This window comes from Notechis scutatus, chromosome 3, assembly GCF_049901735.1.
Source record: "Notechis scutatus isolate UNSWTSFEM ecotype Mainland chromosome 3, rNotScu1.2, whole genome shotgun sequence".
Taxonomy (NCBI): Eukaryota; Metazoa; Chordata; class Lepidosauria; order Squamata; family Elapidae; genus Notechis; species Notechis scutatus.
In genome coordinates, this window is record NC_142011.1 from 169,696,436 (window position 1) to 169,714,496 (window position 18,061).

Consider the following 18,061-nt stretch of genomic DNA (forward strand, 5'->3'; position numbering starts at 1 on the left):
AACAGTATCTTTAATAGATTTTACAGGCTGGTGGAGAATATAATACATTAACTTAAATAAATAGGACTATAAATATATAGACACCCATGCACAGAAATCTTTCTGACACTCTCTCAGCTATGCTGCCCTCCACAAGCTTTCTTAGAATATTCATAAATGTTTCACTAAAATGAGGGAGAAGGGAAAAGAAAATATCCCTCTAGATTCCTTTGCAAGAAATAAATGTTATAGCAAAAAAAAATGTGTACATAAGGGATGCACAAAATGTTACATTTCAGATTCTAAAAAGTTATTGTGATCTTATAAAAAAAGTATAGCCATAGTGAAAAGTTTCAAACTCAAATAGTGCTGCCCTGAGTTGGGGACATTTTGAGTTTTTAGTATTTTCTATAAGGTTAGAACAGCTGTTTATAACCTATAATATTTAATAAAATTATTTAATTAAGAGCCACAGTGGCACAGTGGTTAGAATGTATCAAACTGTGCCAGAAATTTCGCAGTTCAATTATCACCGGCTCAAGTTTGACTCAGCCTTCAATACTTCCGAGGTCGGTAAAATGAGGACCCAGATTTTGGGGGCAACATGCTGACACTGTAACCCACTAAGAGGGTTTTAAAAGCACTGTGAACTATATAAGTCTAAGTGCTATTGCTAAAATATTTCAAACTGAAGTATTCTGCACACAGCAATGGCATAGTTTTGCTGTTAATAACACAATATTGTTATAACCAATATCATACATATTGGACTATGGTGTTGTTGAACTAGGGGTTGGACTAAAAGACCTTTGATGATTCAGTGAAATAACAAATAAAGTAAGCATCTATTTATACTAGCATGGCTATTAAAGAGTACAAAAGCAGCATATAGCTCAGATTTACTATGCAGTCTATAATAGTGTGGCACAACTATCAGACTTTTGTTAACTGTCTTATTATGGAGCTTGCTGGCATAATTGTAGTGGAAAGTACTAAAAGGATACATTCATATATGCATGATTGCATGTCACAAATTAAGCATCGCCCACCCTAGGTGCAGGCTTCTATACAATTTTATTTTTAATGACCAATGTCATTAGCATGACCAATGTTATTGGACTGTAAAATATACTATTGTCTGAACAACAGAGAACAGCAGATTGTAAGAGAACAACAGATTGTTTTTCCATGATAATCAAATTCTCCATGAAAATTCAGTAATTCTAATGTAAATAGTTTGTTCATTGGCTATCGATTACTGAGTGTCAAAATATGAATCAGTGACATATACAGATATGTAATTTATCTTCTAGAAAGCCATATCAAATAACAAAATGTGAATACTGTTTCAGGATTGACTATTAATAATGGCAAATAATTTGTAAAAGAGTACTCATATTGTAATCATATTGTACCGCTGAATAACTTTATTGTGGTGAAACACAACAAAAGTCAATAGTATTTATTCCTAATTTGAGAAGTTGTAATATAATACAATGTAATATAATTGGGATTAGCTGCTATTCCCTGGAGAATATTTGTCAGGGGCACACACTATTTTTAAATTGTCAAAATAACTTTGCTTTGTCACTATTAATAATGTAAGTAGTTTGGAAAAACTGTGATTACAGCATACAAGAATCGATCACAAACCTTTCCAAACCAAAAAAAATCACAATAACAAAAAAACAAAAAATAAATAAAACCGAAACAATTCAGAACACTGAATAATTATTTGCCCCCCAGAAACTATATTACTTGATTGCCTTCTGTTTGTATTAATTCTTGCTTTTCTTCTGGAGTCCGTTTTTGTTCAAATCTTTGAATGAATTCACAGTCTTCTCCTGAAATCATTAGCCCTCTGTAAAAGAGAAAAAATAATCTTTTTTAGCATTTCTGATTTGTAGCCTTCATTTATTTCTACCCTAGAATTCCCACAATTGCTTCTAAAATCACTTATATTCCCAAACATAAATATCAAATGATGAATTGGATGGGCAATCTTTGCGACAAAACATCACCTCATAAAGGAAAGCTTTATATCTCATATTAAAAAGTACTTACCACTCATCTTAGAGACTTAGTTTCAAGAATTGTTTAAAAGCTCCTTGGACAAGTGTGAGTGCTTTTTTCCCTGTTTAAAAATATACATGCGTCCTTTATGAAAGCCATTTTCTGGCTGTCTTGTGAAGATACATTATGCCCCAGCTTCCCCAAATTTGTTACAATATGTATGTTTTAAGTCAAAGTTAAGTTAATGTTTCAGGTCAAATTGGCTTCTCTGTATTACTTGAAGATTTAAGTTTTATATTTCACATCTATTTTCCATAGCACAGTTTATCCCACCGTACAACCACAACGAACAGTTCCAAGTACTTGTTCTACATTTCCATTAACTTTTTATAACATTTTTCTTATGACATTTTCCATCAACAAACATATTGGCCAAAAAAATAATAGATTTATTATTTCTAACACATTTGGAAAATCCAGTTTAAGAAGAATGGAACTTATATTGTTAATAAAGATCAAGCTAGGGGCAGATTATCATGGAGAAAATCTATGTGATTGCTAAGCATCAACATCAACTTTGTGATACATAAACAATCAATTATTAAGGGCCAAATGCTGTATATTAAAAGACAAAATGAACTGATTAGACATTGATAACTAGGCTAAACCAATTGAAATGATTTGGGTTGACACTTTTATCAAAAAATTATATAACTACTTATTTAGGACTCACAAAAAAACCCAAGAAGGAATAGTATTAGTCATAGGCAGGAAGGATATAGTCAGGCCAATATTTTGGCACAATGAAATAAACAGATTAACACAATCAATGTCTTGGGCATGGGGGCAGGGGGCAAAATATGGAAGACTATGAAAAACCTTGTCCATCTATTTACCCCAATTAGCATTTCTTTAACTTTCAAATATCTTCAAGAAGAAAAATGAAGGGAACACCAGAACCTTGTTTTGCTACGAAGCAATAATCTATTAACATAAGAAAAGTAGTGAGATGAGAAGCTTTGAAAAAGGATATAGCTAGCTGTCGAAAAAATATTTGTGCCTAGACTATATGTCTTTCTCAATATATAATTGGTTAAAATAAAGTAGATGAAGAATCTGCTATTCTGAAAACCTGGTTTTAGCTACAACTGCCAATTTACTTAATATGTTACCAGAAGTGTGGTTCACAATAATATGTACACATTGAAATATCTTATTACTAATAACTGACAAATCATTTTTTCCAATTTCCACTGACTCAAGATTTTTCCAGATCTTAAACAGTGCTCTAGTTTGCAATATATCTACATATATTCTATGTAACTATTTTAGAAAAAGAATGCCACTTATAACCATTTATACCCAGTTCAAAACTTACTGTAGGTACAACTGCCAATTTACTTTATTAGCCCGAACTTCAGCTGCTTTAGCAGCAATGATATTGGTGGGGACAGCAGCATCAACAGCACCCCGAATATCCATAATTACTGTAATTTAAAACCTATTAAGGAAACAAAGATAAATATGAGTTTGCAATAAACTTAAACACTGCTTCAGTCAATACATGAACACTGAAATCAGTTTACTTTCACTGATCTGAAAAGCTAAACTTCAATACCTTTGTGGAGCTTCCAGTGTAAATGTCATCTCAGTTATCTATAGCTGGACTCAATTCATGTGGTTAAGAAAGAAACAAGTCTTGTGTGGAATACTCAGAATTTGGACAAGCATAGTTACTTTAAAATGTCTAAACTAGCTCCAATACTGTTTTTATTTTATTTTTAAATTATGTATATACATTTATACTATTTGTTATGTTCTATCTCTGTATTTTCTTTTTCTGCACTTTCTTCTGAAATATGTCTGGCATACTTCAAGTTGTTTTTATAAAAAAAAAACTGGCCAGATATATTTTGTCATATGCTTTTCTTTGTGGAATACCATTCCTCCCAAGCTTCAGAGGGCCCCTACCCCACTGGCCTTCCAGAAGGCCCTGAAAACCTTTTCATCAGGGATTGGGACAGAGAATGGGATGGTTCCATCCAGAATGGAAGTCTTTGAAAGGACTATGGAATCAGTCTCATATTAATTGTATATAATCTTTAGTTTCTTGTTTCAAGTTGATTTGTGAATTGGGCAGTACATAAAATATTATATAAATATTTTAAGTTACTTTTATAATGTTTAACTGATGTAAAACAATATGGGATATGTACTACAATTTGTATCACAAAGTTAACTGCCCATAATGTTACTGCAATTCAATTTGTAATTGTTAATGCATTATCAAATAATTTTTAAAAATCTGATGTCTCAATAAAGCAGAATATTTGTGGCTCAGGGTTAAAATGAGGGGTCCTTGGTGCTGTCTAAGCTTGCTTGTTTTCTTGCAGACGATTCATTACCCAAGCTAGGTAACATCATCACTGCTAGTAAGAAGTGCTGCTTGCTGTCAGTTTATATTATATTATGGGGCTGTTTACTGTTGTCTCTTTGGCAGTTTCTTGATTGGGGTATTGTTTAGTTGATTGTTGGTCTGAAGTTTATTAACTTCAAATCAACATTCAAAAAACAATTAAACAATATCCCAATCAAGAAACTGACAAAGAGACAATAGTAAACAGCCCCAATCAAGGAATCTCTAAATCCTCCCCCACAACACTGGCAGGCAAGCAGCACTCCTTAACAAGCACTGATGATGTTACCTAGCTTGGGGAATGAAATGTCTGTCAGAATTCCAATTGGAGTTAAACTATTTGTACAAAAATGCACTCCCTCTGAAATAATTTGATACATAATTAGTATGGCTTGTTTAAATTTTGTTTTAATAGCTGTAAATTGGGGTAGTATTGTTTCTATTATTTACAATGTACTTCGTGGTTACTTTTTCTTGGTTAGATTTCTGTAAATTGCATGTAACAATTTACTTCAGGAGACAGAATAATGTGCAGAATATCATCCCTTTATTTCAGATCATTACACATCTGTTACCAAAATAAAATTCCTGTTATTTATTAAACAGAGATGAAAGAAAAAAATCCCAACTCAAGTTTTCATATCCAATTCCATCTGGAAATCAGCTATTGGCTTTGATTCTTCCTATTGTTTCATATTTTAAAATTTGCATTTTAAACTAAAGCTTTCTACATATGCTTTTCCGAAATTAAGTGCAACTGATCACAGAACACAGCTATTTTTTGAAAAAACACAGACAAATTATATTTAATGTCCCAATGTAGTATCAACTGTTTATGCTAACATAGAAAAGCAGAAGCACAGCTAAATATCATCGCACCAATGACCTTCACCATTTCATTTTCTCCTCGAAGAGCTTCTGGCCTACTCTGAATTTCTGATGCCAAAACAACTATTCAGTTTTTATTGCATCAAGTCATGACTGGGGCATGGTGTTGATCAGTACTAGCCAACTCTACCTGACCAAACCAGCTGAAACTGTATTACTGTCATTTAACCATATGCAAAAACCAGATTAATCCTTCCTTCCCTTCCCCTGCAAATACGCATCTATTATTGGATGAAACAGCTATTACTGCCTTTTTTTTTTGGTTAAAGCAATGCTAGCAAAAGCAAGGTTTAATTCAGAGAAAGGCATCTGCATGAATGTTCTGGCCTTAAGATTTGTTCAAAAGAACCTAGCCAAGTTCAGCTATATCACCTTGCAAATAATCTGTGACTCTCTACAAACAGTATGGTAAGAAATACAAGAAATGCACATATATATATATAAAACGAACTGATGGAATGAGCAAATAGCAATTCAGCAAACTCAGGGACACAAAGGTTCAGAAAACTAAAGTCTTTGGAACAAGCAGTTTCCGACTCACAATCAGTAATATGCAAAGTTTGTTTTATTACATCTACCCAGTTTAATTGCTTAAAGCATCTGACCTATCTAACTGATTCTTTCTATAGGGAAGCCACTGTCTGAATATTAAGAGAGCCGAGAAATCACGAACATCATATTAATCAGAGTTATTGCTCCTAAAAACAGGGCAAGGAAAAAACACATCTGAGAGCAAAAAGATAGCAAAGAACCGCCGCCTTGTGTGACCTTCCCCTCCCTGGGAAGCCTAAAGGGTCGGCGCTGGAGGAAAGACACTGAATTGGGGAGTCTCTGCAGGGCCGTTCTTCCGACGGCTACAAAATGCTGCTGGCAACGGGAGCGGGGAGAAAGGCCGTTTAACCTCTCCTTCCTCTACCGCGTTTCACAGCGACAGCCAATGTCTTATGCGAGCGAGGTTGGGCAGAAGGACAGCAGAGGCGCCTTCTCACCTCGCCGCTGCCCGCTAACCTTCCCTCTTCATGCGCGAGGAAAGCAGCCCGCGACCTGCTCAGCCACGCTGGGCTGTCCCTTGAGGTAGGACGCCTCACCTCTCTTTGCAAGGCGGCAGCGAAAGCCCCGGGATCTGCAGACGCGACGACGGTCGGTTCGCAGTCAGCCACCGAGCGCAGAAAGGAGAACCGACACTCCCGGTCATATGACAAGAGTTCAGCTGACAGCCCCACTCAACGAGCTACGGATGCCGACAAGGTCCACAACAGCGGGCCGAGCTCCGCGAAAACACAACTCCCAGCGTCCATAATAAACGTGGTGTTTTCTCTCTCCCTCCCTCCCTTGCCTATTATTTCTCATCTACAAAATGCTTCTTGTGCTGAGATCCATGTTTAGGAGCAAAACCTGGATTTGTATCTATTCCATATTTTATGTTACCAAAACCCAGATGACTTTTAGATTGAAGCAAAACAATACAGAAATTTCTTTGATGCTATTTAGAGATTGTCCATATTTTTTTTTTTTTTTTTTTTTTTTTTTTTTTTTTTTTTTTTTTTTTTTTTTTTGGGGGGGGGGGGGGGGGGGGTTGTGGTGGGGGGGGTGGGGGGGGGGGAGAGAAAAAAAAAAAAGGGTGGGGGGGGGGGGGGGTTTTGTGTGCCCCAATTTTTTGAGGGGGGGGGGGATATAGACAGTCTAAGTAATTTTTTTTGGGGGACTCGGTTCAGTTACCACCTATGTGTGGTTGTTTTTTTTTTTTTTTTTTGGGGGGTTTGTTTTTAGTTTTTTTTTTGTTTTGTGTTTTTTTTTTTTTTTTTTTGTTTTTTTTTTTTTTTTTTTTTTTTTTTTTCTCTGATACACCTAGCAAGGAACACAACTACTGCATGGATGAACTGGGTCAATGTATGTTGACTTCTGTACACTGATTCCTGCTGGCAATATGTTTGGAGAATGATCCTCAGGTTCTTTCAGGTCACTGGAAGAAACAGAAAGTAAAAGCTTTCCTTGGGGTGTTATAAATGCAATTTAGGATCCAGATAGGAAAAGCTCTGCTATAAACTAGAAAATAACTTAGAACTTCTGACTCCTGAGAATTCAGTTTCCAGGAGAGGTTTCCCCTACCACACGTACACACACTCACATATATTTCAATATCTGTTATTTGAACTGAAATGAATACTTTCATCTGTTTAAAAGAGATCTATCTTTTCAGTACAAATGGCAGCAGCAAAGGTGAGCTTTCTTTATTTTATTTATTTATTCACTTACTTATTGAATGTGTACATCACCCATCTTATCTAAATAAGTCTGTATGATTTACAGCAACATAAATTATACAATGCTTACATATTGGCAAAAAAAATCAGAAAATAAAATACAAGCTGAATAGTCAAGACCTTGTTGATGATCCAAGCTCTGTAAAGGACCTTGGAATATTCATCTCTAATGATCTAAGTACTAAAGCCCACTGTAACTACATAGCCAAAAAGACTTTAAGAGTTGTTAACCTAATCCTACGTAGCCTTTTCTCTGGTAATATCACACTACTAACTAGAGCATACAAAGCATTTGCTAGACCAATACTCGAATACATCTCATCAGTCTGGAACCCACATTACGTATCTGATATTAGCACAGTTGAGAAAGTCCAGAAATATTTCACGAGAAGAGTTCTCCACTCCTCTACTCATTGTAGAATACCTTATGCCACCAGACTTGAAATTCTAGACCTAGAAAACCTTGAATTACGCCGTCTTCAGTCTGATCTAAGTATGGTATATAAAATCATACATTGCAATGACTTACCTGTCAATGAATACTTCAGCTTCAACCATAACAACACAAGAGCACACAATAGATACAAACTCAAGGTTAACCGCACCAAACTTGATTGCAGGAAATACGACTTCAGCAACAGAGTGGTCAATGTCTGGAATACTCTACCTGACTCTGTGGTTTCTACCCCAAACCCCAAAAACTTTAACCTTAGACTGTCTACTATTGACCTCACCCCTTTCCTAAGAGGTCTGTAGGGCACATGCATAAGCGCACCAACATACCTACCGTCCCTGTCCTATTGTTTCTTTTATTTTTCTTATATGTACCCATTTCATGTGTTCATAACTATGTATATACTTATACCTATTATCTTGTAAGCAATTGACAAATCAAATAAATAAAAAATAAAATAAAAAACTTACAAATACATGAATAAAAGCACAGCTTTAAAAACAGTTTAAAACTCGTGAAAACTTAAAGTAAAAAAAATCTGATTAAATTTCAAAGGCTAGGAAGTTAACAAAACAGCAAGAGTGCCCTCAGGCCACCAGACACTCCCAGGCCTTTATATACTTTATATACTTTTAAACCCCCATGCTAATTAAAGCCAGGCTTTAATGCTTTTCTAGGAACCAGAAGAATGGAGAGTCACCTCATCTCTGCAAGTGAGATGTCCCATAACGTGAGGGCAGCAGCTGAGAAGGCCTTCTTCCTAGATCCTGCCAATTGAAACTCCCTGGTGGATATGCAGCATGATTGCCCTACTTGGCTAGGTGTGATGGTTGATATAATTTGGATAAGATGGTTCCTCAGATATCCTGGTCCTATGCTGTGTGGATTATAAAGGTGATAACCAAAATCCTGAACTGGACCTGGAAGCAAACTGCACCCAGTACAACTTGGGAAGCTGCATTATAAGGGAGCAAAGGATTGAAACCCCCACACTATTTGCCCATTACCTGTCAATTAAGTTTGTGAATAGTGTTATCATTAATTTAAATCAATGAAGAGGTTCAGTTTTCTCATTCAAACATGTCCAGCTTTGTCTTTTTCAGAAGTGTTGGAACAAGAAGTCCCATCATGGTTGACTGGCATCGTTGGCAATTCTGGAAATTAATGTTCCAATCCATCTGTAGAAGGAAAGTTGGGGAAAACTATCCAAATAAGCTCTCTTACAATATGCTTAAATGCATTCATTCAGTTTCAAAAGCTGAGCTAACAAGGATTATACATGTGCAACATCAAATCTGAAAGTCTCTCAGCAATAATTGGATTATGCTGCTGAATGAAACTAAAGGTCATTAATTTGTCATAAACACTATTATGAAAGAATTGCCAATAGATTGAAATGCCCATATCATAAGCAAAATGCAATTAACTACCATTTAAGGTCATATTTACCCTATTTCTGTTTTCATCTTTATGCTGGAAAAATTATGTATCCCTATAGTCTAAATAGGATGGTTGTATTTTTTTTTTGTAAAAAGTTTTTAATTTTTTTAATTTTTACACATCTCTTCACGTGAGCGACATGTTTCCAGATTATAACACTTGTACATAATCATACTTTCATTTCCATTAATCTTATATAATATCATCTCATAATATTATCCATTTCACTCATCTTTAAATAAATTTGCATTTCATATTTCAATTCATTAATTCAATATCAATATCATTTCATCCACATATAGGTTTTCAGTTCTTTATCCTCTATTATTTCCATTTTCAGCTTACCACCTATTTTATTTTACATTACACATCATTATTATCCTTAATTTTCTCTAAGCCGATATATAATAAACAACCTAAAAAGAGTAAAAATAGAATAAAGCCAATATATTTAGGATCCACATGGTATTTTCCATTCCCTTATTTTAATCCTAATAAAATATTCTCATTATTCTACACTTCTAATATCCATTAAATAATCAATTGTATATTTTAAAATGTATATATTTTAAAGTACCCCTCCAATCAATCGCTAAAATAACTTCTTAATATGTCTCATTTTATCTTCACTTTACTTTTAATCATTAATAATCATATATTTTTAATTTATTTCCATTCCCCTGTTTCAGTCCTCCAAAAAAGTTCATAACAGCATAATTCAGATACAGTTTATATGTGTGTGTGTGTGTGTGTGTGTGTGTGTGTGTGTGTGTGTTTTCTTAAGTTTTCGCGGGTACTTACATGTATGGTATTCAGCTTTGTTCGGGTATTTTCCCAAGTCATTGTAGTTGTGCTTTTAAAGTTGTAGCAACGTTTCGGCAGAATCTCATCTGCCATCATCAGGCTTCTGTATAGTGTTCATCTGTGAGTCAGACTTTTATAGTGGTTTCAGATTTAAATTTGGGGCAGCCCAGAATGGCACAGCAATAGGAAAAGAAAACCTAAACAATTTCCTAACACACCTAAACAGCACACACCCCAAAATCAAGTTCACCATGGAAACGAAAACAAACAAACAACTACCATTCCTAGATGTACTAATCTACAAAAAAAACAGATGGCACACTAGGACACACCATATACCAGAAGAAAACACACACCAACCGCTACCTCAACGCCCAATCCCACCACCACCCAGCACAGATAAACTCCGTGGCCAAAACACTAATCGCCAGAACCAAACGCCTGGCAGACAAGACACACATTAAGACTGAACTATGCACCCTGACTAAAGTACTGACAGCCAACGGCTTCCACAAAAGCAAAATCACCAGCTTGATCCACAAAAACACACTGAAACATAATAGAGACCCAGAAGATGAACAGACCTATGGAACAGCTGTCCTGCCCTATATAAGAGGTACTACAGACAAAATTAGTAAGGTACTACACAGACATCACATCAAGACTGCCTTCAAAACAGACAGAAAAATAGCAGCCATCCTTAGCAACCCCAAAGATAAAATTGACCTGGAAAACCAAGGCATATACGAAGTCCCCTGTGCATCATGCCCAGCCACATACATTGGACAGACCAATAGAAGAATAAGTACCCGCCTGGATGAACACAAAAATGCAGTCAAAAAGCTGGAACACACTTCCTCACTAGTCCAACACATGGAAGCCACAGGTCATAGCATCAACTTCAATGGCACCAAAACCCTAGCCACTATAGAAAACCTTAGCCACAGAATCATCAGAGAAGCCATAGAGATTGAGAAAAGACCAGAAAGCATGAATAGAAGAGATGATTCCACCAGGCTGTCAATCATTTGGAAGCCTGCACTCACAAACAAAAAAATCTCCACACCACAAGCCAGGCAAACACCTGGGCACAAACAGATCCCCCCTGATACCTCCAGCTCAAACACACCCCAACCAGGCACCCAGATGAAACCCAGCTTCCTAACTAATGATAGCCGTCCATTTACCCGAAGCCAAGCTGCACTAAAGGCCTCCAATAAAGTAACACAATGCTGCCAGCCAACCAAGATACAAAAAGAGCCAAAAAACAGACAGAAGATATTAGAGACACCAATCAAGCAGAACACAGCAAACTCCGAGACCAATAAACACAGACCAAGATTCCCAACCAATCAGGATGAAGAAAAAACCATTCTGGCACAGCAATAGGCTGCCCCAAATTTAAATCTGAAACCACTGTAAAAGTCTGACTCACAGACGGACACAATACAGAAGCCTGATGATGGCAGATGAGATTCTGCTGAAACGTTGCTACAACTTTAAAAGAACAACTACAATGACGTGGGAAAATACCCAACAAAGCCGAGGCCACACACACACACACACACACACACACACACACACACACACATATATATATATATATATATATATATATATATATATATATATATATATACACACACACACACACATACACACACACACCGTGTTTCTCACATAATAAGGCCGGGCCTTTTTTTTTTTGAGCCCAAAAAACGGCTAGGCCGTCTTTTCGGGAAGGTAACTTAATTTCCCCCTTTCATCCTCATCTAGGCGCCCCTGGTCAGCCTCGCCACCAGCCGCTCCTAACGGGCGATCATGGCGAAGCGCAGAGCTCCCTACTCCCACCAAACACCTTTGCTGCAGACCCAAGACCTTTGGCACCTGCCTCTGTTGCTTTCCCTTCTGCCCATTCCGCTGCCGTTTGGAGTGCCGTTGGAGCTGCTGCCGCCGCTTGGAGCTGCCTCTGCCGTTTGGAGCTGCCTCTGCCGTTTGGAGCTGCCGCCGCCGTTTGAAGCTGCCGCTTCGCGTTTGAGCACTACCGCTGTTTGAAGCACCACCGCCACTCCAAACACGGCGGCAGCTCCAAGCGCGAAGCGGCAGCTCAAACGTGGACGGCGCACTCCAAACGCACGGCGGCGGCTCCAAACGGCAGAAGCAGCTCCAAACACGGAGCGGAGCCACCGCCGCCGTTTGGAGCTGCCGCCGCTGTTTGGAGTGCCGTTGGAGCTGCCTCTGCCGTTGGAGCCGCCGCCGCCGTTTGAAGCTGCCGCTTCAGCGTTTGAGCACTACCGCTGTTTGAAGCACCACCGCCACTCCAAACACGGGCGGCACTCCAAACGACGGCGGCAGCTCCAACGGCGGCGGTGGCTCCGCTTCCGTGTTTGGAGCTGCCTCTGCCGTTTGGAGCCGCTGCCGCCGTTTGGAGTGCCGCCATCACGTTTGGACCTGCCGCTTCCGTGTTTGGAGCTGCCGCCGTGTTTGGAGTGGTGGTGGTGCTCCAAACAGCGGTAGTGCTCCAAACGCGAAGCGGCAGCTTCAAACGGCAGCGGCGGCTCCAAACGGCGGCAGCAGCTCCAAACGGCAGAGGCAGCTCCAAACAGCGGCGGCGGCTCCAAACGGCAGAGGCAGCTCCAAACAGCGGCGGCGGCTCCAAGCGGCAGAGGCAGCTCCAAACGGCAGCAGCAGCTCCAACGGCACTCCAAGCGGCGGTGGTAGCTCCAACGGCACTCCAAATGGCAAGTCCCCCCACCCTTCCCCTATTTTGCATGTTTTAAACTAGGCCTAAATTTGGGGGATGGGCTTAATTTGATTTTATGCCTAGAAAACATGCTGGGTCTTCCTATTGGTGGAGGCCGTATTGTTGGAGAAACACGGTGTATATATATATATATATATATATATATATATATATATATATATATATATATATATATATATATATACACACACACACACACACACACACATTCCTAAAATATTTCCCAGCAAGTTTTAAACTAAATACCAATATACTTTCCATGTGGTATTCCCATTGTAGAATCCCTAACCCTTATCTCTAAATTTTTCGGCTTCATTATTTCTTTTAATTTTAGCCAGCTTTCCCTTTTCTGAATTCCCCCGGTCTTTCTTCTTTTTTCCTTCTAGTATTTTATCCATCTTCTCCCCCAACCTTTCCTGATCTCTTTTTTGAAGTTTCTTCTTGTAGAATTTCTTCTTCTTTTGTTTAATCCTGGGAACGTTTTCTCTTTTATTTATTAACTCTGTCATCAATGTCATAATTTTAGTTTCTTTAATGTCTTTTGGCGTTATATCTTGTTCTCCATATTCATCTGAATCACTTTTCTCTTCCTTTAACTCCACTTCTTCTTCTACAAACTGCATCACCATTATTTTCTTTGCCAGTGTGTCTAATAATTCCTTTCTTTCTTTCAGCATTCCTCTTACAATTTACAATTCCAACTTAAAGTCTTTACTTATTTCTTCCATTTTTTAAAATTTGTTATTAAAATTCAAAATCTTTTGTTGTAATCCTTGCCAAAAGTCTCCTTTTATCTTTGTTTCCCTTATTAATCCTTCTGTCTCTTTGTCACAATCAACACCCAACAGTCCCAGAAAATTGCATTCGTATATCCTTTTAATACAATTTCTCCCCTCTTTTTTTAAGTTTCCAAGGGTTCTTGTTATTTTATTAGTCTTTTATCTCATAACAATTATAAGACCAGTAATTTTCCATGAAATTCTGTAGGAAAAATTCTTTAACCATTAGATAGCGCTCTGTATCACTTTCCACTTTTCAAAGTTCTTTTCTTTTCTCTCTTCAATTATAATAATGTTATTTTCCAACCATTTCCACTATTAGCTTTCTTAAAAATAATCAATTCCAGGCAAGTCCAGCATTTTATCCAATGCCTAATTAATGCCAGATTATATATATTATTCCAGATTTAGTCTCTAATCCACTGTAGCTTTTTATACTCCAATTTTGTTTACCTTATTTTTTCCTCTCATTTTCTGTTCACCGCTGTGATACTCTTAAGCGAGAGCTCTTTCTTTCTGCTTCTCGGGGTTGTTAAGAAGGAATCAAGTTCTTTTATCTGGTTAATCTGGTGATTCGATCCAAATGAAGTTCTCATTATATGAGATCACTTTCCCATTAACATAAGGCCATCTGCTTAGTTGATAAGCTATCTATAATTAATAAATATTATTAATCTTAGCAGGACTATGGGCTTTTCTGCCTGCAGCCTTAAACTACTTGAATGCTATGCATAAACTGGTTGGAAATTAAGTTGGCTTTTTAAAAAAATCATCTTCATAATTTCAATTATTTCCACCACTTTGCTACCAGTGATAAGGAATGGTGTTTTATTCAGACCACACTTACCACAGCCCCTGATTTATACATTTTCCTGGTTCACCATTCCTCTCATCTTGCTGGGAAAGCTTTCCTTTCTATGGCCAGGTCTATGAGAACAACGTGGTTTTCTTTTTTTTAAAAAAAAAAGTTTTATTTAAGTTTTCACAAAACATATAAATACAAATAAAATATCTTTTTTTGAGAACAGCGTGACCCCGAGTTATCACTTCTCCATACAGACATAAACTCAATACGTATTTATCTCATACATTCTAGTCCATATCTTTTAACTATTTTCGCATTTTTTTCAATAGCTTTTCCCTTTCTTTACTTCCTATAGCCTTATTTTAAATTATCTCATTCCTTTCTTAATTCAATTACATATCTTTTTCTCATTTTTAAAATCTTTCTAATCAATGCTTTTATACTTTCGTCTGTCCTGTTTACAATTTCATATTATCTTTTCGTATAAAACAAATTTTCCCCTGTAATTACTAGGCTGGAGTGTAACACCTTTGTATCTTTTTTCAAATCTTGTTTAAAAATTTAAGTTACACTTTACAGTTATAACATTCATTTTTAACCTCTATTTTATAACACATACCTATTTTCAATTGAATTCTGCTTAGTACATTCCCTCAAAATACACACTAAATTCTTAAAAGAAAAAAATTATATATGTATATATATATATCTGTGTATATATGTATAACAATAGTAAATGGAATAATTATTCTATTCAAGTACAGCTTTGCCATTAATATTAATAACAATTTTTTACATTTCTATTTCTTTTAACAAACATTACCTAGTAATATCAGTTGTCTTTCACTTTAATCATCTATATTTCATATTTTACTTATTACTGCCTTTAAATAAAAAAACAAAACAATAGTTATTAACAGTAGTCAATAAAATTATTATTATTATTCAACTTCATCTTGTCAACTGATAAAAAAATCTTCCATGTTTCTTTTCAGTTTTTTTAACTTTCTTTTTAAATCATTGAGAGCCTTATTCTCTTTACAAACAAATATTCCAATACACATCAATACAAATTTTTTCTATCACTTTAATCATCTATTTTCTAACCCTTTTCTATTTCTAATATAACAATGCTATCCCATGCACCCCTGCAGAATCCTCTCAAGTTAAATTTTAACCATTGTCTCTGTGTCTTTTAAATAGGTTTATACCTTTAATTCTTGTATGCTTTTTCTGTACCTTTATATCTTGTTTCTGTCCTTTGTAGCCTCTTTTCCTTTCCCTCTTCCCTCTCTTCTTCTCCCTCCCCTTTTTATTCCCTTTTCTATCTAATTGTCCCTTCTGTGATCCTCCCTTCTGCTTCTTCCTGATATTATGATTGCTTTTCAAATTACTCTTTTTTTTTTGGTTGTTGCTTCAATGCTTAAGTTTTTAACTCCCTTTCCCCTCCTTTCCCTTTTTTATCCCACTTAAAGTTGCTTGGTCATTAAAGATGGCTTCTTCTTTATCCCGCCCTTCTTGCTCTGCCAGCGTTTCTTGTTGTTTTTCATAGTTCAAAATCTCCATTTCTAAAAATTGAAATATGAAGCCAAAAGATCCTCTTCCCTCTTGTGTTTCTTCTTTTTGTTCTTTAAATCTCATTTTTAACTCTTCAAGGAGTGATGCCATTTTAAAAAAATTTAAACAACCCCCAAATTATTTTATTTTGTTTCATTAGGATCCACCATCCAAAATTCCAGGAATCATCCAATAATCCAAAACTGTTTCTTGCTTCTTTTCTCACTTTCTCTTTCCAGGGGCTTTGTTATCTTGTAACAAAGTTTCAGCTACAATGTATCTTTTGCAAGCCTTGTTAAAATTCCACTATTGATTTTTTTAAGTTCCAGGTGGTCTCCTCCATTTTCCAGATTCCACTCTCTTGTTTACTTTTTCCCTCCTCTGCTTTCTTTCTTTTTTTTTTAAGAAAATGTTTAAATTATCCAAGAATCTTTATCTCTTTGACACTTTATTTTTAGCTAGAAATAGCCTATTAATGTCAAAGTGGGTTAGTATCAATTTCTTATTCGAATCTCTTCTTCTTAACGTTCCAAGTCAATTAAAACTGTCAATATGAGAGGGAAAAAAGCCAATTCCGTTTCCTTTCCCTTTCTCTTTCACCACTTAAGATCTTTTTTAGGAATAGTATTAGTCTTTAAAATTCAGGTTCCAGGTACCTTAAATAAATGTTCTCCATTCAACCTGGTCAGTCAAACTTTCTCCTTTAAACTTCCTCCTGCACAATCTTGTCCGGTTCTTTGAGGTGGCCATTTCTGACCACTGCTGCAACCACCGTTGGGAAAGGGAGTAATGGCCAGCCGAAGAGGAGAGATGCGGCTCTCCTCAACCCCTCTGATGGCTCCCCCTTCTTCACCACCTCTCCAGGGTGGCTTCAGCCCTGAATCTGGGTGGCTCGGGGCACTCCGGCAGTGAGCACGGATCAAAACCGTGCATGATCGTGGATTTCGGTCCATTGCCGAAGAAGCAAGGGAGGGAGGGAGGGAGGGAGGGAGGGAGGGAGGGAGGGAGGGAGGAAGGAAGGAAGGAAGGAAGGAAGGAAGGAAGGAAGGAAGGAAGGAAGGAAGGAGTCACTGTTGCCTTCTTGTTGGACTGTGCAGCAGATCGAAAGCAATGTTGTGTATTTCTGCACTCAGGAAACAGTAGCCCACACTGATATTTACTACAACATGATCAATGCTGTATTATCTTATATTTAATTTTCTTAAGTGAACAACATTTAAATTTCATTACAACCACAATTAGGACAGAATTTCCATTACTAAACAAGGCAGTTTTTAAGTGAATCATGCCTGATTTACAATTTTTTTGCCATAGTTTTTAAGTGAATCATGTAGTCATTAAGTAAATCTAGCTTCTCCCATTGACTTTGCTTGTCAGAAGCCAGCTGGGATGGTCACACATGGCAAATTCATAGATATGCCTTTCTATGACTTATCAACATGGATGAGTCATAGAACACAGAACATATTTCCTTTAGAACACACCACAAAACTACAGAAGATAACCATGGTGAGAATACTAAAGCTTGGCTATTTCTCAAGGAAAGAAAAAATGAAAGAAACAGAATTAATTAAAATAATGCTATTGTGACCCTATAAAATTTCTAATAGTTTACTCATAAAATGGAGGTAATGGGGATAATCAATTCATGTAATAAAACAAAAGATAACTGCAAAACTGTATTATAAATTATGCAATCAGTTGAACAGAAAGATTCTCAAAATCATAATTGCTTGATGCAGAGGCAAGTAAAATGTTCTATTGTAACTCTAGTCCATTATAGCAGTGCATCTTTTTAGGATTTCAATTAGCTAGGAAACCGATTTTATTGGATTTTGTGGTCCTGCTTTAGATCACCTTTTTACCAATATAAATGAACTGGGTTTATTGTTAGAAGT

The 18,061-nt window shown here is 36.7% G+C and overlaps 1 protein-coding gene across 4 annotated transcripts in view; it reads right to left on the reverse strand.

The window, feature by feature from the left end:
- Window positions 1-18,061, reverse strand: part of ATP6V1H (ATPase H+ transporting V1 subunit H) — a 39,039-nt gene that overhangs the window by 14,712 nt on the left and 6,266 nt on the right. For 2 of the 4 annotated variants that reach the window (XM_087961712.1, XM_087961713.1), the window contains exons 2-3: window positions 3,371-3,493; window positions 1,738-1,840 (exon numbers count right to left, since the gene is read on the reverse strand). In XM_087961712.1, coding sequence (XP_087817838.1) covers window positions 1,738-1,840; window positions 3,371-3,474 — 207 coding nt within the window. In that variant the 5' untranslated portion in view covers window positions 3,475-3,493. Of the gene's footprint in view, window positions 1-1,737; window positions 1,841-3,370; window positions 3,494-6,285; window positions 6,528-18,061 lie in introns of those variants that run through there. The other 2 variants (XM_026670426.2, XM_026670427.2) reach the window with 2 other exon arrangements.